The 25,872-nt window shown below is 39.3% G+C and overlaps 1 protein-coding gene across 2 annotated transcripts in view; it reads left to right on the forward strand.

Annotated features, from left to right (window-relative positions):
- Positions 1-640: 640 nt before the first annotated feature.
- Positions 641-25,872, forward strand: part of epha4b (eph receptor A4b) — a 179,418-nt gene continuing 154,186 nt past the window's right edge. For both annotated transcript variants that reach the window (XR_010891845.1, XM_067361950.1), the window contains exons 1-3: positions 641-760; positions 14,245-14,309; positions 23,543-24,203. Coding sequence is in view for 1 of the 2 variants with exons in the window: in XM_067361950.1 (XP_067218051.1) it covers positions 667-760; positions 14,245-14,309; positions 23,543-24,203 (820 nt within the window). In the remaining variant the exon portion in view is untranslated. The remainder of the gene's footprint in view (positions 761-14,244; positions 14,310-23,542; positions 24,204-25,872) is intronic.

Genomic DNA, 25,872 nt, shown 5'->3' on the forward strand with positions numbered 1-25,872 from the left:
TTTTTGAAGAAAATTAAATGCAGATGAGAAGTCCACAAACAAAAACTGCACTATTTCCCAGATGACAACAAAGAGCATTTAACGTTAGCTAAAACAGTTTTGCATAATCTAAGCCTCGATATGATAACTGTAATGGCCCAGCAACCGTCAACTATACTCTTTTATCTTTTTTCAAAAGCCTTCATGTTGTACTGTCTTAGCTTTTTAACGGTATTGGTACAATAATTGATCTAGCTTTTTAATATAATGAGAATCACTTAAATTAGCCGAACAGCTACGAGATGTTCTCTGTTTCCCGCCTAATATAGCTAGCTTACTCACAAAAACTTAAACTATCAAACAAAGTGTCGCTACGAGTAAAATTACCTTGATTAAGCAGTTTAAAGCCACTCTAAAATGAAATTTGTCAGCTGTCATCGTCTCTGCGCTTCCTTCAGTTTCTGTGGCGGTTGAGATCTTTATCGGGCTCGCGCCTTTAAAAGCACCCGCGCGCCTCCCGCCGTCCTCCGTTTCCCTGGCAGCCCGGGATGATTGACAGGCCGAGGCTAGTCCCGGACCCTCCCTCTCCTCTCCTCTCCTCTCCTCTCCTCACTTGAGCTCTGATCGCGAGCCTCAGTAACTTTCTACAGCGACAGGGATGCAGCGCGCGCTCAGCGCAGCCTGAAAATGGCAACCCTTTGGATTTATCCGTCCCTTCTTTTCTTTCTCTTTCCCTCTCTCACGCCGAGTCAAGCCTTACGGAATTACCCAGAGAATGAAGGTAAGAGGGCTTTGTGTTGAACAAGTAAAGAATAGGGTTAATTAATGGCTGAGGCTTGCGGGGGACACAGTTTACCGAAGTGCGCTCTGGATGATGTGGTTACTATAAATCATGCATTAGGCGAATAAAGCAAGAAGAGGAAAAATAGCAAGTGCATGTGTTTTTAAACAGGGTTTGATGAAATATTAGTGTACAAGAACTCGCTTTTAAGTGTTCCCGGTGGATTGCATTTGGACGTTTATAATATATTTTACACTATGCACGTGATGATGCATGCTCAAAAGTGTGACTTATTATTTTTATTTTTATTTAATTAATGCACATATTTGCTATCATAGTTTGTTTTATGGTGCATTTGAAAATCATTTTGGAGCATATTTAAAAATGAGCAGGTTCCTCTTTTCATGGAAAGTCACTTAAAAAAAAAGAATCGTATGGGTAATAAAGTTATTTAATGTTATATTAAAGTGTTAAAGTTATTTGAAATCTTGCTGAGGATTAAATACAAATGCATGAAACAAAATTAAGAACTTGATGTATGGATTTATGCAGTGTGATGTGCCGTATGGCAAGCAGAGAGAACTGAAAGTCCGATCATTTATCAGTGACCATAAGGTGATTTGTTAATGGTGTCTGCATCTTTTCTATATAGCAGTCTCAATGCACGCACGAAAAATCTGTTCCACAATCTGTTAAATAAATAAATAAAATCCTGAAATAGCATATAAATACAATTTCCCTGCCACAAGAATGAAAACACACTAAACTGGATCATTTTAGCACTTTATTTGAAAATAAATTAGAATATGCACTTGGAATTCAGTCTATCTATCCTCTCAAAGAGCATTTTTTATCTACGTGTGCCAGAGCTGTGAGCTATCCAGCAAACGTTTCAATATGTGTGTGTGCCAGACCTTATGAACAAGCTTCTTTTTTGGTACAGCTTAGCACTTAAATGTCAAATGTTGGAATTTGAGTTCAGGAAAATGCATCCTAGAAAGACAATGAAGATGAGCCTTATCCCGAGCATAACTTTCCTTCTTGGTCCTTTCAAAGAATTCAGTCAATTGCAAGCAAAGAAAAATCTGCTTTTTGAATTTCAGAAGCATTTAGATTACACCAGTCCTCAAAACCTGAGGAAAATGCCTTTTGTTGGAGGAAAAAATGCATTTGAGTGGATGATGAAACTGTGTTTAACCAGTGGAAACCATTTTGTGCCCAATAGAAGGACTAAAGAGTGCTTTTCTGGTGGTTGGTGACTCTGTGGCAGTCCGGTGACTCTTTTTCTCTCCCAGCAGGGCTTGTTCTCCTCTTTTTTTAATGTTTTCTGCTTTCTTCTGAACCTTCCCCTCTGTAATCGGTCTAATTGGCCGACTTTAGCCTTTGCATGTTTTCGCAGTAGCTTTTGTGTGTATGTGAACCGCTCATCATCGAGTTCTGCTTTGTCTTTGCTCTGCTCCGCCGTGCTCTATGTGACTGTAAATACGGTCTTCTCATCTGGAGGACGCCCGCTGGGCTTGCTCGTCGAGCCGTAAGACTGACCAGCGTTTGTTATTTTAAGCCGCAGTGGGAGTGCGGGTGCCGTGTTACACTGGAGCAATGCAAACACAATGACACGGGAGTCGATTGCCACATATGGACCAAAATGTGGAAGTCATCTAAGAAGGAATGTATTTAGAGAGGTCAGGGGACAGTGCGGTAGCTGATGTGAACAGCAGAGGGCGCCTTGTAGCACTGGAATTCTTTTGTGAAGCTTTTGTTTTTTGCGTGGATCTTGTGAATTTAGAAAATACTAAAAAATTGAGCAAGCACTCGACTGGATTCAGATTATTCAAACCTTAATTTACAGTAAAATGAAGAAGCGCTCTAACAGCAGAGGGTTCATACCACCTGCTTGAGAAAAGATTATATTGAGTCTGATCCGGGTTGGCGAGCTTAATTCGGTTTAATGGCTTAAAAAGAACATTTAATCTTTTTGCTGAACCCCTGGAATGGTCATCGATCCATGTTTTTTTCTTCTTCTTTTCTCTCGGTTAGTATTCTACCTCCGTTTTCACTGCTTGCTCTGATATTTCCTCCCTTCTAGCGAGTTTGGGTGACCTGTCCCTGTTGCATGCTTTCATTTACTGGGCGGCAGGATTAGTGGTTCAGCTTCCCCCCAGGGGGACAGGGTCTGTTTGTGAAGGAGCCTCTGTTCTCTGCCTTTTCTCCAGGTTTAAACAGTCTGGATTAGAGTGCCCTCATGGCCAAATGCCTCGGCTAAAACAAGCAAGAGAGGGGGGCGAGAAAAATCAAGGATTCATGCTCTTATGATATATTTGAGTTACTGCAAGTCAAGATATTCTGAAGTGTTATGAATTTAAGATTTGGCAAGCAATTAGAATCACATTACACAATTGCTACAATCTATCTGGGGTTGCATTTAGGGAACATAATGAGGTTCTCAGTAATGTTTCTCCATCTCAAGCTTTTTTTCAAATTTCTCTGGAGAAATAAAAATAGAAACAAACAGACATTTGTTGCTATACTGTATAGAACAATATTAAAGTGGATGGCACACCTCAGATAATTTGGTTTTGGATAAAAAATAACATTTGAGTTAGTATTAAAAAAAATGACTTTACATTATAAGAATGCTGGGTTAAAAACAACCCAAGTTGGGTTGAAAATGGACAAACCCAGTGATAGGGTTGTTTTAACCTAGTAGTTGGGTTAAATGTTTGCCCAACCTACTGGGTTGTTTTATTTAACTCAACTATTGTTTAAAAATGACTATATGTCTGGCTTAAAATGAACCTAAAATAGGTTGGAAACTAAAAATCAGACCCATAATTACTAGAGACAACAATAATAATCAAAAAAAGTGAACATGTATTAATAAGAAATTGAATAAATGTTTATTGTTTATTATTATTCATTAAACATATAAATGTTAATCTTCAACATACTTTCGGTTCATTTTAAGCAAGCAATACAGTAATTTTTAAACAATAGTTGAGTTAAATAAAACTACCCAGCAGGTTGGTCAAACATTTAACCTAACCATTCGGTTAAAACAACCAATTCGCTGGGTTTGTCCATTTTTAACCCAACTTGGGTTGTTTTTTAACCCAGTATTTTTTAGTGTTTTTTGGTGCATACAGTGAACAGAACATAAATGAGGCCTGATGATCCTTTGGGATCTTTTTTGGATCATTGTTAAACAGTTTTTGCCCAATATACTAAAAATGCTGGGTTAAAAACAACCCAAGTTGGGTTAAAAATTGACAAACTCAGATTGACTTGCTTTAACCCAGCGAATGGATTGTCTTGACCCAGAGGTTGGGTTAAACGTTCACCCAACCTACTCGGTAGTTTTACTTAACTCAACTATTAAGTTAAAAACAACCCAAGTTGGGTTAAAAATGGACAAACCCAGTGAATGGGTAAAATGTTTGCCCAACCAGCTGAGTAGTTTTATTGAAAATAGTGTACATTCTTCAAAATATCTTCTTGTTTGTTCTGCAGAACAAAGAAAGGAGCGATGCTTGGGTCATAATTTAATGCAGACAGATTTTTTTCCCCCAACTTTAATTTCTTTGAGATCTCTTCTAAAACTCTTGAGTAGATACCGTTTACCAGAGTCGTTCTCATAGGAGACTATAGATCTATGTATTGATTATCCTTGTTTAACTATTTAATTGGACTGGGAATCGAAATATATATATATATTATTTTATGATTAATCACATCAGTGTAATTGGATTGCTTTTATCACCATCATTATTGTGTTCATGACCTTGAGCTGACGTGGACATTGATTGGCCGCCTCACCGCACTGATTCACCTCTATTACTGGGATTACTGATGGCTCTGCGCTGTGGGTCGCACACCGATGTGCAATCATAAAAAAGACCTTTGAGGGCCTCTTAATTTCCCACCATACACACTATCATCACCACACATGACCAGAGGCTGAGGGCAAATGATTTTCTGCACACACAATGGCTCAAGCTAGATAATGGATTGCCGACACTATAAGCAATGAAATTAAAATCGGTGAAAAGGTAGATGTATTGATTTTAAGACATCATCAGCGTTGAGTTTTGCACAATGGCCTGCAAACAGCAGACTGCAGAATATAAAGAGGTAGTTTCTTTGTGAGAAGGATAATTTACATGTTTTGGTTGATCTCAGGTCATTGTTTGGGGTTCTGTCTATTGTTTTTGTGAAGGAACCCTTCCTGTGACATGCTGGGCTGGTGACCTATATTCACTGGGATGCCCTCTTTTTTGCGGGCGAAAGCATTGCCCTGTCAACAAATGAGCTGCACTGTCCTCCCTTTTTAACTGTTTCTGCAAATGAACGCCTCTGACACTCATGTTCAGCTACCGGTTCTCTCGCTGGAAGCTCATTAGCAGGCTAGTCGACACACTGGAGTCCGACTCTAAACGTCACGCTGTGCGCTCCGCTCTCCCTGCGGTCTTGCCGGGTCCCAGTCTTGACCTTTTATTTGTTTTAATTGAATTCATCTGCCTGCCTTTGGCCTTGGCTTCTCTCTTTTTTGTGTGCGGTTTGGAGAGGCGATTGTGCTCGGAGAATCGCAGCATTAAACAAACAGCAGGGTTTTTCAATTTGCTCGGCTCTGTTATTGACCGGGTGCGTCCGTCCCGTATGCTTCGAGTCTCTGTTTTCTGTTTGTCGGAGCTGATGGTGGGCTGTTTGCTTGGCTCTGTCTGGAGGGTCAAACGATGGTTGGATTTACGGTACATTTCGATGCAATGCGACCTTGCCTCTGATTTCTCCCCACTCATCCAAGGAGCATCTTTTTTCAAAAGCCAAAACCAACATCCTGCTTCCTGGGTCACTCTGATATCACATGCTGTGTTTGTGACCTGATCCAGTCTTATGCGGTTCTTGAGACGGCACTTTAGACGGTCAACACACTGTGATAAAAGAGGTGTAATTTAAGTAATGCGCCTCTTAACTGGAAAATAATACAGCCTGGTCTTGTTATAAAGATGGGGCAGCATTTTTTGTAGGGAAAATAGTTAAAGTGATACGATAATGTACCACAAAACTATTGGTGGTCACGAGTAAGTGCACTGAAAATGGATGGAATGAGGTTTGTAAGAAGATGATGGTGAAAATTAATTCTCATTTTCCTTTTTAGATTTAGGTTTCTTGTGTCATACAACCCACTTCTACAACCACAATGTGACTTAACTACAGTGGCATTGGTCAAGAACTGAAAAATGTCATTTTAGTAATAATACTGTTTCAAAAGTCCTCTCTGTTTATTTGCTGGGATTTTTAATTATGAGCGGTGTAACTGTACACAAACATGAAGGATCGGTACAGCAGGAGTGAGAAAACAAAACATAAAATTAATTATTTTTTAATTAAACAGTGGTTTATTTAACAAATTGTAAATAAACTCAATTATAATTAACATTTTCTTAAGGATAAAAATCTGTCTCAGCGAATGCTGTAAGGTATATCCAGGAGGCCCCTTCTTGCACATTACTATAATAATAAAGGTTATAATTAACAACAGAGCCCAAACTGTTACATTCAGTTGCTATTTATTATTAGATATAATAATCAACAATCAAAATAAAAAAAAAAAAAAAATAAATAATATATATATATATATATATATATATATATATATATATATATGTAAATTGAACACAAATATTTTTTCAATACATTTTCTACTCCAATTCATTTTTGAAATATGATCATTTACACAGTTACTGTCATAACTTGTTTTCATGACAGATTTATTTGAACATATATTAAATAATTGAGACATTACTAACAGATAAAGTGAATATAATGAATATATAAGCTAATATAGTGCATATATTTAGTGAAAGAGTTTCTCTAGTGAACTAACATGCTGTGGACACTAAATGACTTGCCTGAGGTAAATGTAGTGCTACATGAGATATTATTCTCAAGCTGTTTTATTGATGTCTTTCCACGGTTAAAACACTGGTTGAGTGTCTTCATCTTCTGCGCTTTTTCCTGTTGTGGCGGTTAGCAAACAGCGCTGCATTGCCGTGCGTGCCCCCTTCTGGATTGGAGTGTGAATTGCCTGTGACCGACTGTATTCATCTTCTGACTGCATACACCAAACCGTGACAGTTCTGGACGAATACATGTACCGTTAGACCTCTATTAATTAATTATTATTATCATTTATGTATATATTTATTTTACAATTTGGGTTACATTCATTAAAAATGAAAAATCCGTCTTAATTACCCATATTCTTCAACATATCTTCTTTTGTGTTCAGCAGAAGAAAGAAATCCAATCAGGTTTGGAACAACTTGACAAAATTGTAATTTCTGGGTGAACTATCCCTTTAAGTTAAAAATGTATCTGAAATATTTACCTCATACATTCATCACAAATCAGGGATACAGGGATTTGTGAATGGTATCAAACCTTTTCCATCTAGCAGCCAGGTCATTATGGGAATTTTTGTGGTCTTTTTGTTCAGTCCGTGTAGAGCCTGATGGCCAGTGGGAAATGGCAGAGGAAAATGAGAATGAAAGAGATGAAAAGGAGAGGAAAAGAGTGGTCATTGTCTGAGGGCTTCATTCTCCATGCACTTTCCAGGCTGGGGCTGATGTTGGCAGCACAATAGCAGGATGACCTGGCAGCTGAGGGGGGAAAAAAGAGGCAGAATGGAGATGTGTTTGTGGGAAGGATTTATATGCCAATGAGCTTTATCCTGGACTGACTGAAAGTCTCTCTCTTTCTCTCCCAGTCACTCACACTCTTTTTCTTTTTCAGCCTTCTCTCACTCTTTCCCTCCTGTGGCCAATTTGGTGCCGAGGGACTTGAGGATGCTGTCATTCAAAAATCTTGTCTTCTAAAGCTTTGTGTTCCCGTGACTCCAAGCTTTGTCCTCCTGTGTGATTGTCAGAGTGCATGTGTGTGCGCAAGTGAGTGTATTCAGTTTTCCTTCTCTCCTGTCCTCAGTTTTTGTGTGTGTAAGAGCTTGTCTCCAGATAAATTCTACAGTACTTTCATGTACCCAAACAGACACCACTTTTTTCAATTTACAAGATTTTCCTCAGTATTTTATGAAGCCAGATTGAGCAAATGCAATGAACATTTACAAATCTGTATCTGATATAGAAACGCTAATAGTGGTCAATACTGATTTAGTCAGTGATATATCAGGTATCTCTACCTAATATGCTTTTATACACCTCGGTCCAAGCAAGCTGCATGTTTGGAAGAGGAAACAGTCTCTTCCATATGCTTTTCTGATGACTTTGGCTCATTAGGGATGCAGTCCATGTTGCTGGTAGCTGCTCGCAGGTACACTGATTTGGCCCTCAGCAGTGATTATGTGCTCACTAATGTGCCATTGGCTGCCGAGTGACCCAGCGTGGAAAGGGCCAACCGAACCGCACCGACTCCAGCATTCCTTAATATCTTACTGGAGAGAGATGCACAAATCTTCAATTTTCCCCTTGCTGTACCCCTGTACCTCCCTGTTACCAGGACAACACCCTGGCCCCTGCCACTGAGAGCGGAACGAAAGACCTTAAGCACCATTGATGGCCTCATTGAGATGGAGAAATCCATCAGAGAGGATGAAAGGTGTGTGTGTGTGCATGTGTGTGCGCTTTTGTACTTTATCTGTATGCATACCTTGTTTTTTAGACCTAATGTATTCTATAGGTAGGCTGTTGCAGTACATCTTTTGATCTTCATATCGTTTTTCAGTAAGCAAATCTATATATTCACACCTGTGACAAAGCATGTGTTTTTTGGCTGCTGCCCTCATTGTGAAGTCGGGCGGCTCTGCCCAAGGTATTGGAAGGGATGACAGGGAGTTTGATTGCTGGCAGGTAGATTAAAGCTGCTCTTCCGCCGGGATTAGAAAGCGAAAGGGGATGGAAGTGGAGATCACAGCCAGTCGAACACTGAGCTCTCCCCACTCAAAGCGTCTGGAATCACCCCTGGCCTGGACTCAAGCACTTCAACAGCAGGCGAGAGCATCAGGGGGGTCTGGATAAAGAGAGAAAGCGAGAATAAAAAAATGAACAGGTTTGGTGTTGGCTCAATTTCTGGATGTGTGCGGTTATGGCCAGTGATTGAGAGGGTGGAACTGGGTTTGCGGTGATGCCACATGAATTTTGTAGAAAGCATGTAGATTATAGAAGAATTCACAGGCCTTGAATAATATTTATTTCAGTTATGACAAATCATTTTAACCAGCATTTCTTGGCATGGGGAATGTGAAACGGAGGCCAGTTAGTGAGAACTGTGCGTGTAAACTCCACTCCCCTGATCTCAATAGGCGCAGTAGTGAGTGACACTAGAGACTGTGGTCTTTAGTATACATCTTATTGCACCTGCCTCTCATGCCGGAGGCGGCGGTTCAGGTCCCACTCAGAGCGGGTGTGATTTAGGACCGGTTATATTTGGTGCCGTGACCCGGATGGGAGTGAGGATTAGGGTGTAACGGAGGCCAACTAGTAAGAGCTGTGTGAGACTTTGGTCTTTAACATCCTTGTTAGCACATCCACCTCCCATGCCGGAGACCCTGGTTTGCATCCTGCTCAGAGCAGGCTGAGTGGGACTAGAGTTGTTACATTGGTGCAGTGACCTGCATGGGAGAGAGGTTTGGGGGTGAGTGTAACGGAGCAAGCTAGTAAGATCTGTGCCTGTAAACCTCACTCACCTGGCCTCAAAAGAGCACTAGCGACTGACGTTAGAGATTGTGGTCTTTAATGTCCTTGTTAGCATGCCGGCCTCTCACGGTTCGAGTCCCGTTTAGAGCGGGTGCGAGTAGGACCAGTTACATTAGTTTAGGGGGGGTGAGTGTAATGGAGGCCAGCTAGTAAGAGCTGTGTGAGACTGTGGTCTTTAACATTCTTGTTAGCGCACCCGCCTCCCATACTGGAGACCCCGGTTTGAATCCAGCTCGGAGCAGGCTGAGTAGGACCGGAGGGGTTACACTGGTGCCATGACCCAGATTGGAGTGAGGTTTAGGGGGGTGAGTGTAACAGAGGTAAGCTAGTGAGAGCTGTGCATGTAAACCTCACTCCCCTGGCCTCAAGAGGTGCACTAGTGACTGGCGCTAGAGTTTGTGGTCTTTAGTGTCCTTGTTTGCGAGTAGGACCGGTTACATTTGGTGCCATGACTCAAATGGGAGTGAGGTTAAGGGGGGTGAGTGTAACGGAGGCCAAAAGCTGTGTGAGACTGTGGTCTTTAACATCTTTGTTAGCGTGCCTGCTTCCTATGCTGGAGATGCTGGTTTGAGTCCCACTTCACTTCAGTGGATTCAGACCACTGTTTCTGGCATGGGAGGCAGGTCAGCTAATAAGGATGCTAAAGAACGCAGCCTCTAGTGCAGGGCTTGTCAACTGTCGGCCCGCAGGTCAAATCCGGCCCGCGGCACCCCGATCTCCCTCCTCCTCTTTTCCTGGCGGTGCGGCTCAATTAGGTTAGATACGTGGCCGCAGTGGCACATGCAGCTGTACTGCTATAAACGCACTGTTCGTACGATGCACGCTCCTCTGACTGACCTGAAAAAACGTTTTCTGTGCAAATATTTCAGCAGTTATTATGTGTGTTCTATATTTCTGTCGACTGAACCAGTGATACCTATCATTCGTGAATTAATCATTCTTTTGTCTTGATTTTTCTTTTCCGTGAATTGGCCAAATGCGCTTGCATAACGATCTGAAACGAATTGGATTCGTTCGGACCGCTCTGTTACTGAATCATCTTAAGTTGTTTCTCGGTCAGTAACAACAAATACAGAACAAATCGTGCTGTTTCAGGCGTTTCACTAGTGGATAACGGAACAAAAGCTTCAACTCGACACACCCCTCTCGGCTACAGACCACAAATCACTTGATGATTAAACTAGTTTTAAATCAGATGAAACAGCCTCAACATTCCCAAGACTGACAAGGAAAACAGGAGAAACATGTCATGAATGAAGCTAAGACTTTTAAATCCCAAAATCACCACCCTTACCATGAATGAACTGTAGTAATTTACAATGGTTTGTGAAAATGTGGAATATTTATATTTAAAACTATGTTATAGCAATTTATATTGCAATATATTTATTTGGTGCAGGGGAATATATAATTTATTTCTTTGTGAAGGTGCAGTTTGTCTGTGTTTAGGTGTTTTTATACGCCTATATAACATATCAATACAGGTTTATATCAATTGCCAGTAGTAGTGAGTAGCAATGTATGGTTTTAACTGTGTTTTCTTTGTTTTACTTTTTGATTTGATAATCCGGCCCTCGAATGAAACTACTTGAAGAGCTCTGCTCTAGCATCAGTCATTACAAATCTTAAACTAATGTCAAACATTTGAACAGTCGTCTTGTGTATAAAATTAGAGACATACATAAATGTGCTGAAGTTAAATTCATTCAAATATTTGAAAAAAAAAAAAAAAAAGACAAACAAAATGTACATTAGCGATTTGTGACAAGCTAATTATTTAAGCAGTTCATGCAATTTAATTGTTGCTGGGGTGAACGGCCCATTATGGTCCAATGCCGATAATCTCAAAATGCCCAAATGTCAGCCGATTTATCAGCCTGGCCTCTAAAGCTCATTTCATGTATATCAGACAATAACAAACATTTTCCTCTCCCTATGATTCCTGTAGAGATTCACTAATGCAAGCGACTAAAAACAGATCAATGGATTATGATAAAAGTGTTTATTTAATGATTTATCACAATAAAATCCTGGAGTGGACTCTATCTTGTCTCTGGGGCGTCCTGTTCCAGTAACATGGTCCCATTGTCTCTCTGCTTCTCTTCCCCATGTAGAACGCTGCCCACCGATGATAATCGATAAATGAGCATGCCTGTTTGAAACCAAACCCTGTGAAGAGCCCATGCAGTCTGCTCTGGGTAGACAACAGCAGTGGTCATGGGGAAATGATTCACATGTTGTGTTGAGAGAAAACTTTATGTTGGCAGATGTTTCAGACCTATTATCAGACCCATCTTACGCAAGGCAATATGAGGCTGTGTTTTATTTGTCATGAGTGTGAGATGAGGCAGATATGAATCTTACTGTAAAGTGTTTTGCTGGGTTTAATCTGGTATTGAGTCATTGATCGTGTTTCTTGTCAGGTTTTACTGGATGATGAATATGAGACACAAATGGGCAAGTGAGAAGTCCAAGTCAAGTTAGAGTTTCACATGTGGATGAATTCACTTCTCCAGAGACAGAGAAACAGAACAAGAAACGAAGAGTGAGAAGGAATGAGAAAAGAAATTTAGAGCATCCATCCATCCATCGCTATCTATATAGCTCTATCTTTCGATCTATTGCTCTATCTATCGATGTATCACTCTATTGCTTTATCTATGGATCTATCTGTCGATCGAATTTCAATTCATGTTAATTCCACTTCATTACCTTCAAATTAAAGTTGCAAGTGGTTTTCCCTATAGACAGTTGTATTTATGAAGACATGGAGCAGAAATGTGTGGTGTTTAGTTAAATAAAGGTCTGTTTTTTGTTTCACACCCTCAAGTTTTGTCAGCAGCTATTTAGGTAATTGATATAACCATCATCCACCTGTGTTATTTGCATTATCGCTGGCTTCCTCTTTCCTCTGCCATTTTGGAATTGTTTATCCTGCTTTAACGCGTCCAAATTAGTGGTTCTCATTCACATGGTAGTTGTATTGGGTCATCTTCCGCCCTCCATTAGCCGGTGTGCTATTAAAGACATCAGTAATCAGTAGGTTTAACCAAACAGAGACCACAGAAAGGCTGTTTATCCACTGTGCGCTTTTAAAGAGCGACCTTTCCTCAGCGAAAAGGGTACCTCGGCAAATACTCTGACACACTTTTGCTGCAACTTATTTATTTACAAATGTCACCGTCACCGAGGCGTAATGTGTTGCATCAGGCGAAGGGCTCTTTAGAAAAACGCTCCTCATCAATCCAGAGGATTTAGATGGGAACTGGAGAGAGGAGGTGGAGGAGGGGAGATGAATCTGGCTTATGGAGTGATTCAGTGATTATTTTTTCAGACTTTAGGCTACAGACAATTCAATTTCTATATATAATTTAACTTACTTTTTTAAAATATTTTATTTAAAATGAACTAAAATATTTGTAAACAAAAATGGTGCATCATTTATAATGTTTTTACACTAAAACCAGTTTGTTTCCCACCCCACCCTGGCAAACCAAACAAGCTGTTTTGCTACTGTATCTTAAGAATATTTATGTAAACAACCTCTTTTATGATCGGCTAACCTCTAAATGAGTAATTGACATTCACAGCTGTGTGTCACTGAATTTGTTTGGACATCTTATGTGTGCTGTGCTGTGCAGTATGTGAGGGAGAGCAGATCCCTCTCACCGCTTGCGGATTACAGTCAGTCTGCAGGAAAATATTTATGAAACATGACTCCATTAATCTTACACCAACACTGCACTGTCACTATAAATCAAACACACATCCCACTCCACTTCATACACAACGGCTAAGGATATTACAGTATACCTTGGTCATATTCTCATGCTTTACCTTTTCTTTGACCGAATCAGGTTAAAAACATTGACTTCCGAGAGGGTGAAGACAAACAAGGCTATTAAACCACTTAAGATCCGAATGCCAGTAACTCGCATGTGTGCTGATATGTCAAACACGCTCTACTCAGCATTTCTTTATGCAAATATCCAGAAGTATTGACACTGACTGGAAGAAGTGATTGTGTGTGTGTGTAATATATATATATATATATATATATAGTTCATTTCAAATCTTTGATCTCACTGTGAACAAATACAACTGAATCACTGAATAATTGTTTTGATAATTTTATCGTTTAATTCTGTCTTTTAATTCATGAAATGTGGTTTGCAACACTTTATGAAATAAGCCATATGTATATATTTTCCTCAGTGTGAAAACACAACATTAGAGGTGATTAAAAATTAATAGCCGTCGATGCCAAGACCTGATATACCCTGGAATGTAGATCATAGCAGAAAAACACAGTATGCAACCCGCTGTGCGAGGCGGAGAGAGACTAGTGTAAGAAATTAAATAACCTCTTGGATGGTTTGTTGACCCATTCCCCTTGGCACGCACTCATACATACTCCAGAAATGAAAATGAAAACCATCAATACAGTGATCGAGGGCAAATGTTGTTCTGCTGGTAATGCTATGTAAGACATGAATGTGTTTTTATTGATATATCTGATTTACAAAACAGTCTTTCCCTCGTAATGGGTTCCCAGCATTGGGTTTCGCCGCTGGATGAACGAGGGCATTGTGGGAATGATTTAAACCGCGGGGCTAGACTCTCGTCCTTCAGGCTATGGACCTGATTGTCTGCAACTGCTCTGTGATTTACTTGCCAAATATGCAATCTCATCTAACCAGCTTGTTTTGCTCACAATATGTCACGAGGTTGAGTGAACTTTAACAAATCATTACTTTTTTTCTTTCTCTCTCTCTCTAGTTACGTTGCTGGACACTATGTCTGCTCTGGGAGACCTTGGCTGGGAGGCCTACCCGGCTGAAGGGGTGAGTAACACAACCAATCAAAATCAAGGCACAAACACACAAGCCCCCACAAATGTCTTTAATCAGTTCTGACTCTTGCAATTATGGTGAGTTTTGTCTCGGTCCTTGTGTTACACAAAATGATTTGAACCATGCAGGGACAACTTTTTTTTTTATTAAAATGAATCTATGCTCCGACACACTTTTGGACCACTCTAGCATATTTTTTTCCCATATGAACCCCTTTTGCATGTTTTTCCTTTTTTATTAAAACATGCTTTTTTTTCCCTTAAGCAATTAAGCCACATTTTTACTGTACATTATAGATCTCATCTTAAAGGTAACCTATAACACCCCTTTCACAAGATGTAATATAAGTCTCTGGTGTCTCCAGAATGTGTCTGTAAAGTTTCAGCTCAAAATACCCCACAGATCATTTATTATAGCATGTCAAATTTGCCCCTATTTTGGTATGAGCAAAAACATGCCGTTTTTGTGTGTGTCCCTTTAAATGCAAATGAGCTGCTGCTCCCGCCCCCTTTCCAGAAGAGGGCGGAGCTTTAACAGCTCAACAACAACAAAGCTGGAGAATCTCACGCAGCCAAAATGAGGAAAGTGTTCAGCCTTACATTGTTCAAACCGGAGTCGACACTGATGGAGAGACTCAGGAAGAAGTTACAACTTTTAGACGTTTCTGAATGGTTAGTGGATAAATTGATGTAGTTGCTGTGGAGTTGATTCAACTCATCCACTAGCATGTGCCGTCATGTTCATCTTTAGTGTTGAATTGACCCTCGTTTGTGAAGCAGTCCGACGTAAAATGACGGCATGGCAACAACACTGCAAACAAGTATATGTAATCATACAATTGCATATTGTATGTGCTGGAATTGCATATGGATAGATCTGACCTGCACAGGTATATGCATAAGAGTGAATACAGCATTCATTGGGGCTCATGGGAAAGCAAGGCTGTAAGTGTATTCTCAAGTTCTTATAAAAAAGAGCCACTGTTTTTTGCACATGTGAATTGCAGGATGTGGTGTCAAGGTCATCTGTGAAGTCTAGCAAGCTTATACCCTCGTTTTCAGCCAAGAGGCATTCATGTTCGGCTTAACACCAACTTACCCGGTCGCTTACTTCCAATTTATTTGAGGAAGACGTCAAGATTAAGAGTCTCTAAAGCAGGAACACAATCCCCTGTGCCAGAGAACAGAAGAAGGAGCCGGTTATTTTGAGTCGAGGAGGCCTGTTCTGTCTTTTTTGATGCACCCGAAGTGGTCTAAAAATAAGCGAGTTTGCAAAAACCATGGTGAGCTTAAAAGAAAATCAATCTTGGGGATTTCACAGCTGCCTTTTAAATGATTTAATAGAGACGTCAGAAGCTAGGTCACATTGCCCGTGCCCCACACGTGTGTCTACGAGATGTGTCGTGTAGCAGCTAAATCTGGAGATGAACAGAATTTACAAATTATTATTTTTTGCTGAAAATAGTGTGACATACATCTCTTTCCCAAACCGAGAAATATTAGACTTGCATAACTGAGTACTGTGTTGCATAACAGGCTGATATGTTGTCAATAACCCAAACCCACCACCCCTCCCTAAGAGAGCATGTGAATACTGAATGACATTTAAAATTGAAGGCGTGGAAGATAATGCAAACGCTGTAGAGCAAAAGATGCATCCTCTAAACCAAACTTCAGTTATGAGATCTTTCATGTTTAATAGTCGCAGTATTTCTTGCAGGTCTCACGCATTATATAGAGAAGATTAGCTTGTGTAAATGGCGTGGAGTGTTTGGATTTCTGTAGTGGGACTGAGCATTGCTGTAGCGAGCAAACACATCACCAGCTCTGCAGCAGATCAATGGAGGGTCTACAGGGGGCTGTTTCTCCAAGACTGCATTCCGATTTGCATACTATCTGTCCTACATAGTACGCAGGATTTGACTTAGTGTATTCTAGGGATGTTTGATGTATCTGGACCAATATATTGAATGAAATAGGATAAAAAGTGAAAATACCCTAAGCCTGTGGTAACCTTATTTAACTAATTTAAGATTAAAAATGCTTTTAGGACTCATTCCTGCAGCACTCTATACTACAGATTTTTAATATCAGCCCTTTAATCATTCATTTGAAGATCTGCTAAAGAAAAACATCTGAATGCTACATGTAAACAGCCTGTGTGAAGGGAAACTTTGGCGATGTCTCAATGCTGTCTTAGTGCATATTCAAAAGTGAGGGGGATATTTTATTTTACAGAATTCGCTTTTTAAGGACTACAACAAGCTTCTTCCCGGGTTTGTGACATCACAAACCTCAAAATTGACAGACCCCGCCCACAAGAACACTGAACAAAGGGGGCGGGGCCATGTTGGGCTGCTTTAGAGAAGAGGAAGAGTTGTTGTAGTCGAGTGTTGTTGCCATGCCGTCATTTTACGCCGGACTGCTTCACAAACGAGGGTCAATTCAACACAAAAGATGAACATGACGGCACATGCTAGTGGATGAGTTGATCAACTCCACAGCAACTACATCAATTTATCCACTAACCATTCAGAAACGTCTAAAAGTTGTAACTTCTTCCTGAGTCTCTCCATCAGTGTCGACTCCGGTTTGAACAATGTAAGGCTGAACACTTTCCTCATTTTGGCTGCGTGAGATTCTCCAGCTTTGTTGTTGTTGAGCTGTTAAAGCTCCAGTTAAATTTTGAGCTGAAACTTCACAGACACATTCTGGAGACACCAGAGACTTATATTACATCTTGTGAAATGGGCATAATAGGACCATTTAAGTTGTTAATGCTAGCAAATGACCCGAAATATTTTAACGCACTTCGAGTCGGGTGGTTCTTTACTGGATTATCCTTCACATATTTCCTTTTTTACAGCAAACGACAAACTAAATTTAACCATAAATGATCATTTTAAGAGATTTTTTGTTACTGGATCCATTGATTGGTTCTCCTAACATACAGTACTGTGAGAGTCTCATCCAATTGGCCTGTTTCCACATTACGTCTGTTAAACTCTTCAGAGAACATTCCTCCCTGTCCTCGTGCTGTATTTACCTCAGATTCAATGATAGTCTCTTTGTTTTGCTGGTATAGCAGTTATTTAATGGGAGTGAACTGTAAGGCTAAATCAGGTCTCACAGCTGCGGCTTGCGTTTCATACTCGAGGATTATCGCGGCGACCCGTGACCCACTGAACCCGCCAACGGTGCGGCTCACAGGAAAGCCGACATGTTCCCAAAGCAGCCGCTGGATATTTACCTTACTGACTCAATCGACTGCCACTTGACCCTCGGAGGTCAAGACTAATACAGCTTTCCCTGTCCCAGATGTGGAAGGTTTGTTTTGGATTGGCTCTCAAATGCCCGTCCTCGTTTAGGGTATGTGTGCGTGTCTGTTACTAAAATAGAAGGGAGTAATTCACCTAGAGTGATAGAAAACAGGTAGCCCTAATAACATGTCCTCCAAAAGGGGCCTTCTCTCCCCCCAAAAACAGACGTTCTTTTAGGGATTTAAAGGCAATTGCATTTAAGTATCTTAAACTACCAGATGATTGTTGGGCTGCAATTAAGTTAAGCCAATATAAGGCTAAGCAGACCCCCTGATCTGACATATTTGCCTGGCTTCAAAGCGGTCAGAGCCTGTGAAGGGTGACTGGGGAATGAAGTTAAGGTATTTCAGGGAAGAGGCCAGCTGGAGACGCTAATTACCAAGACGCCCACGTCACACTTATGACCGCTACTTTGATTGAGAGTGGCTAAGCTTTACCTCCTGTCCAAATAACCTGCTTTTCACTTAACAATCGTGAGTGCTTGATGAACTAGCGGTACGTAGGCGGATTTATGAGCGTTTCGGTGTATGCTTTTGCTAGAGGTCTGATAGTTTCATTCACGAATATATCAACTGCACATGGCCAATTTCCTGACGGCTGTGCCCTATATCATGGCATGGTAAAATGTGTAACTAAATTGTATATGTGCGTCTGGAGATCTGGGGTGTGTAACACAACCCTTTAGACTTTTGTGTAACCACCCATCTGTGGTAAAATACTTCATGAATTCAGACAATGCATTTCCAAAGAAACTTTCCGTAGCAGTTGGGCTCAGACTCTTGAAAATAAACAGAAAGGCATAAACCTGCCTTTATCCCTACATAAATATTCCTAATTATTGCACTCGAAGGGAAAGAACATACCCAAGACATTTAGTGGCTCTGTCACTTTGATCTGTACTGTCCACCCATTCCCACCAGTCAGCATATGGCTCAGTTTAAAGCCAAACTGCTCTAGAAATTGACTCTTTTTTTAAGCTATAAGCTAATGTCATAAACGCTCTCATTGTTGCTATGACATCATGGCATGGCCGGCGAGTGATGTGCACTCCAGACTGTGCTGACGCATGGTATAAAATACTTCAAATGCTTGATTGCGCTGATGTGGAAAATGGCTCTTTTGGAGACATTCTGATGTACTCTGTCTCCTTGGCCATTTGCTTAAATGTGCACCCATATTCACTGCCAATCAGTTTAAGGGTTGTTAAAGGATTATTTCACCCAAAAATGAAAATGCTATCATCATTTACTCAACCTTGTGTCATTCCAAACCCATTTTACTTTGTTTTTTTCCACTTGGAACACAAAAGGAGATATTTTATGTACTGGCTGCTCTTTGCCATTATTGAGGACTGAAGCTTTTAAGCTTCATAAAGGAAATGAAAGCACCATGACACTGTGTCCTAACCAGACACGAAAGGAATTTTTTCCATGTTAATCAGAGTTTTTGTCCCAACTAGCCTCGATGGCTACACGCGATGATTCTATTTTAGAAACGGTTTCTATTTTTTCTGCGACGTCGCAGCTGGAACAACAACACAAAGTATGGCAATAATAATCTCAAGTACTGTTTATGTGCTTTATTTAGCATATTATTTAGCACATTGCTTTATTTACAGTTTATTTAAAGGTGCAGTATGTAAAAATTCTGTCCGCTAGAGGTCTTTTCAAAACAAAGGCGTAGCTTGATGATGCAAAGTTTTAGAGTGTGGAATCTTGGGACATGTGGTCTTCACCTCAACGGACGGTGCAAAAGAATAGGGATAGGACTCGGGAAGAAATCATGTTCATGGATGTGATTATTAACGTTACTGTAGTGTGAAGCAGAGCAGGAGCGAGTGTTGTGGAGCTGAACGAGGAGCTGGAGCGATTGATCAACACACGCCTCACAAGCAGCGGGACTTTTATTATGACACAGTCGCCGGCGCCGCTTCCGCTTTTCCGGTCATGAGTATGAGGAAACGCAGCTCTGTTTATCATATTAGATACATTTGGGAGTGTTGAAAATGATGTTATAACGTTACTCTGTGCGTTCGCTTGGCGGCTGCTGTGAGACACTGTTACACACTGCAGTAAGATAGATCCATTTTACAATATCAGATTAAATGCTGGATGATTGTGTTGATAAATGGCATGCAATTCATTTTAAAACGTATTGTATGATGGAGAAAATGCTGTATTACTGTAACTAAAAATAAAGCTGCATCTGATTATGCTATGTTAGTTACTTCACAAAATAGATTTTTTTCTCTGAGGCGTGGTAAAGCATGGTACTTGCAAAAAAAAAAAAAAAAAAAAAAAAAATTAAGAATTTTATTTATTTTAAACAATAATACTAAACGTGTTGAACTATATAACAAAGATTAGTTTTCTGTCTATAAACGTAACCAAACACTTGTTCCCTTGTCTATTAAAATGTAAATATTAAAGCGTCTTTGGTGTTTCCCTGGTTACTACAAAAAAAAAACGGAAACCGAGGGTAATGCGGGTATGACTGAGCGGGTATTTCTGAGTTTAAAATGTTCACCTCTAGGCTTAAGGCTTGGCTGAAAACAAACCAAAACTGTACCCATTTTGTAGATGTCTGAACGTGAATAAGTGAGTTTTGAATATGTAAAATTGCACTGTGTACTTTTTAGAATGAGTTTTTTAGAATGAGTGAGTTCTGAACATGTAAAATGGCATTGTGTATTTTTTCTTAGAACTGAATATTGTGTTTTTATAGTAGAAAGGCCCATCCAGGGACGGGAGTTGAAAATTAGCACTTGCTATAAACTCTATGTGCATCACATCGGATGCAAACTTTGTTCTGTAACTATGTTTGATTGCATTGTCCCTGTCAAATAAACAAATAAAAAAAAAAAAAAAAATGACGCCATTGACAGGCGACTCCTCACACATCCCGGAGCCTTGATTAAAATTGCAATTTTCTCAGGATTTACAAATAGTTGCAAACATTTGGGATATAAAATTAACAAAATATATAACACTGGCCTAGTGGTTTTTGGATATTTTTTGGATAAAATATTACATATTGCACCTTTAATGTTAAAAGCATCTAATGTGAGTTTGGATATCATGAAAATACATGAAAGGAAACAAGAGCGTTAAAACTGTCAACTCATTGTGAACAGACAAGTGTATTCTCTGACAAAGATTGTTTCAGTAACTCAGTATGTATTTTTAATGTTAAAATGGTGTAATATTCTTGAATTTGATTATGTACTCTTCCATTTCATTTCGAGTGCTGGGAGCTTGCCGAGAGAGCCCGCCCACGTGCTCTTCTGATTGGCTGTGATTTTTGATTGACTTTATCGCATCTCCAAAAATTGTTTGTCGCTAGAATATTATCACAACACGTCTGGTTAGGAACGATGTCTCAAATCTCACAATGGCTTTGTATGGCTTCAGGAAAATTGTTATATATGGTGCACAAGTCTTTATTGATCACTTTTATGATACTTTAATAGTGTTTTTGCATCATTTTTGGGCTTGAAAGCTCTAGTCTCCATTCACTCTAAATGGAAAAAAGCTGTTCTCATTTTATGTTCGACGGAAGAAAAAAGTCAAACAGGTTTGGAACAGCTTGAGGATGAGTAAAAGATGAGAGAGTTTTTATTTTTGGGTGAACTAATCCTTCAACTTTAAAAGTTATACATTTTTGTGTCTTCTTGCAGTAGATTGCTCCCATCATGCACTGTTGAAGAAATCTTGAGCGCAAATGATGATGAATGCCTTCAAGTGGAAACTCAAGTGGTCAAGCAACGATTCCTGAATGCTTAGTATTTGAAGTGTAGTACGTTACTCGCTGATTGATCAGAAGCTCGGATGAATCCCTAAAATCACTTAGAACAGAGCCGGTGGTCCTCCAGCTCATCTCCGCTGCAGATTATACAGAGAAGGAATAGAATTTACTGAAGCAAATCAGAATCTTTTTTGAGAACCAGCCGTTGAACAAAATTGCCCACCCCTCTAAGACTCCCTGGATGGTTTATTTTCTTTCCCTTTAAGGAGTGAAATGTTACTTATGCATGAAGTGTTCCAAATGAAGGAACCTTAGACAAGTGGAAGCAGATGGCAAGAGATGATGGGGGACGACTGCCTTACACACACTCTATCTATCTATCGCTGCCTATGCCATGGAGACACTCACACACATATAAACACAAACTAACACAGGCATATGTGTTCAAGTGTACATGAAATACAAATAATACTTAACAAATATTTACATAATGTACATGCAATATTTAAGCCCAGAGTTCAGGACTTGCATCCTCACATATAAAGATATACATATATGGTAACTCTTTAGCTTATGATCCAGTTCTCACTATTATTATCAGCATATTACTGGAATATTGGCTGTTTAAAGCACATATTAATTCCTTATTCTGCATGACTGTATTCTACATCCCTTAATCCTACCTATACCTAAACTTAACAACTACCTTACCAACTATTAATAAGCAGTAATTAGGGGTTTATTGAGGCAACAGTCATAGTTAATAGTGAGAAATGGACCCTAATCTAAAGTGTATCCATACATATATATGTATAATAGCAAAATGAATTTTCAGCATCATTACGACAGTCTTCATTGTCACATGATCCTTCAGAAATCATTCTAATATGCTGATTTGGTTCTCAAAAAACATTATTTCTTCTTATTGTTAACAAAATTTTAAAAATCTAATTAAGTATACAGTGTAGTTGCACATCAAATGTCCCCCAAAAGAAGTAATTATTGTGTTAAATGAGAAAAGCATTAAATAGACATTACAAAAAAATATATATATTTTATTTGATTCAACATAGAATTTATTACACATCATCTTTTAGGCTTCAACGGCCATGAGGGTGAGTAAATGATGACAGAATTTTAATTTTTGGGTGAACTATACCTTTATTGTTTTTTTTTGTTTGTTTTTTGTTTTTTTGCTCTAAATAATAAACTAAAACTGCCAGTAGGTGGCGGTAAATGTCTAAATGAGTCAGTCAGTGGCTATCACCCTGTTTTTATGCACATTTTTTGAAATATCACTTCAGAATGATGGAAACGGCAAAGTTCGAGAGAAAAAAGTCGCAAAAATTCCCTTAATTCGTAAAAATATTTTTACGCTTGCTTGAGGTGGTTTTTGACTTGTGTGAAAAAGAGTTAATGTGAGTAATGGGAGAATGAAATGCATTTGGTGAATAAATTCTGACATAGCAAACATTAAACCCATTTGACTAATCGCCTGTTTCTGCTGATGGTGTTTTATTTACTTTGGTTACCAATACCACCGACATCTGCTCAAACAACTTGATGGAAACGCACCGAATTTCACATTTGTTTGTTTTTTCTTTTCTTTTTTTTTCTTTTTTTTGCGAACTTTGAAAGGATTTGCTTCACATTTGGATGGAAACCCAGCTATTCAGTCATTCATTCATGCGATTCATTCAAACGGCTGATTCATTCAGAAATGAAGTAAATGGTTGTCTTCATGAATGAGTCATTGAATCATTGGTTCACCCGATTGATTCACTCAAATATAGCGAATGTCTAAAATATAACACAATATTAACTTTTTATTTATTGAACTGTTGTATAAAATCAATCTCACATTTGCACATGTGATATTCATGACAAAAACAGAAATCGTGTGATATTGCTTATCTATATCATGATATAAATATGAGATTAAAACTCATACAGTACATGGAAATTTTTGCCCCGATATCTTGAATTTTAGGGGCATTCTAACCATGATAAAGTTTTTACAGGATTCTTTGATAAATAGATCAAACATATATATATATATATATATACATATATACATATATTATACAACACACTAAAGTTTCTAGAATATAAAATAGGTTTTTGAAAAAAACAACCATAACAGTTGTTGTGTCTGTTGCAGTGGGAGGAAATCAGTGTGATGGATGAGAGGAACACCCCCATGCGCTCCTACCAGGTGTGTAATGTGATGGAGGCTAATCAGAACAACTGGCTACGCACGCGCCACATCCCACGAGATGGAGCGCAGCGCGTCTACATCGAGATTAAGTTCACCCTGCGTGACTGCAACAGTCTGCCCGGAGTCCCTGGCACCTGCAAAGAAACTTTCAACATGTACTACTACGAGTCCAACAACGCCAACCTGTGGTTCATCAAGGAGAGCCAGTACATAAAGATCGATACCATCGCAGCCGACGAGAGCTTCACGCAGACCGACGTGGGCGATCGCGTCATGAAACTAAACACGGAAGTGAGGGACATCAGTAACTTGAGCAAGAAGGGTTTCTACCTGGCTTTCCAAGATGTCGGAGCCTGCATCGCTTTGGTGTCCCTGAGGGTCTTTTATAAGAAGTGTCCTCTTGCCGTTCTGAACTTGGCCCAGTTTCCCGACACGGTGACAGGGGGAGATTCGGCTCTGGTGGAGGTTAGGGGATCTTGTGTGAACGACTCTGAGGAGTTTGAGGCGCCGAGGATGTACTGCAGTGGAGACGGTGGATGGCTGGTGCCCATTGGACGCTGTGTCTGCAAGCCAGGCTTCGAAGAGAACAAGGACTTCTGTCAGCGTGAGTGAGAATCTCATTGTGTTCCTGTTTTGGCAACTTTGATTAAAAGTATTTAGACACTTTATAGTGTAGGGATGCACTTTGTAAAATGGGACATTTCAATGGCAGTTCACCTATTGTTTGGTTTTTGGCCAATATTAAAGTTGTTTTCTTTATGGCAGTGGCTATTTGTGTAAATAGAAATTTTGGCCTTCACTAAAAGTGATGATACACAGGACAACTTTTTTGAGCTATGTTGCTGGGCAATGTCACTGAGCGATGATGCTTGGGCACTTTCCCCATTGAGAATGGACAACAAATTTTGACAAAGTATCCAGATAGAAATGTGTTGCCCATTCTCAATGGGAAAGTGCCCAAGCATCATCGCTCAGCGACATTGCTCAAAAAGTTGCCCCATGTATCATCACCTAAGTGAAAATAGTAGGGTCATTCCCTGTCAAATCAACCAAATTTGGGAAATTTCCCTGTCTCAAATTTTTGATTTTGTTAATATTTTTTCTGTAGAAAGACTAATATAAATAGTGAGGAAAACCAAAATATTAATTGTCACAGATGTATATTCACTGAGTAATCCGCTATTTTGTAGAGGAGGGTTAATATGACCATTTGAGCCAAATTCCAGGGGTGTAAAAATGACTTTAGAAAGATGGCAGCATCATTATTTTAATTTTACACAGAGATTTGTAGGTATATTAGTAAAAATCTGCTGACTTTAGCAATCTTTGTTGCATTATACGCCAGCAGTGACAGTTCAAAAATGGGAAAAAAGCAGTTTTGCCTCAAGTTTGCATGCCTGTAACTCAAGAAATATTAAAGATATTGTAATATCCTTTTAGATTGTGGTTCTTAACAATCTTTCCTTTTGGTATCTTCATTGTAAAGGCCCTTGCTGGTTCAATCCCAGAGATATAGAGATCTTAATGCGGCTACATGAGCAAATTGGTAAATTGTATGGATTTACAGTGGTCAAAAACCAAATGTGGGTCACCTAACCAGACATTGGTGGGTGGACTTAGTGTAAATAGACACTCCGTTTCTTATAGTTAAATATATATTGGATATATTTAACTGTGTATGCTCATTCCTCCAATTTGACATTTATATTTACTTTTGCCATCATTTAAATTTAATAACACTGTTAAATGTAATCTCAAATGTAGCATATCTCAAAATGAATATCTGTTTGTTCATACTGAAGATTATAATATTGTGATGCCTAAATTCACTTAGCATTTACTAGCATTTAAAACAAATTATTTTATTTTTTTAGACAAAATTGTACAAAATCTGCCATTTAACAGTTATCTGTTACAATTCTCAGCTTATCAGCACTAGCCAGAATTTGAATATTAGTGCATCACTATTAATATGCTTGAATGTCATTGCATGCAAAATGCAAAATATCAATCAAAAGTGGCATATCTGCAAATGATGCTAGACCAAATAAATCTAACATTTCTTTTCTTTTGCATTCACTTTTAAGTGCATTCTAGGTCATTTTTATTGGATATATGAAGTCATCAAGTCAAGCTACTTGGATATTTTCTTACAAAATGCAATGCCATTCATGTATTTTAAGTGTCCAAATACTTTTTGGGGCCACTATATAACAAAACCCATGTTTTTTATCTGACTCTATTAGGGGATTTATTGGTTAATATGACATGAT

Source organism: Chanodichthys erythropterus, chromosome 16 (genome assembly GCF_024489055.1).
Source record: "Chanodichthys erythropterus isolate Z2021 chromosome 16, ASM2448905v1, whole genome shotgun sequence".
In the NCBI taxonomy this organism is placed as follows: domain Eukaryota; kingdom Metazoa; phylum Chordata; class Actinopteri; order Cypriniformes; family Xenocyprididae; genus Chanodichthys; species Chanodichthys erythropterus.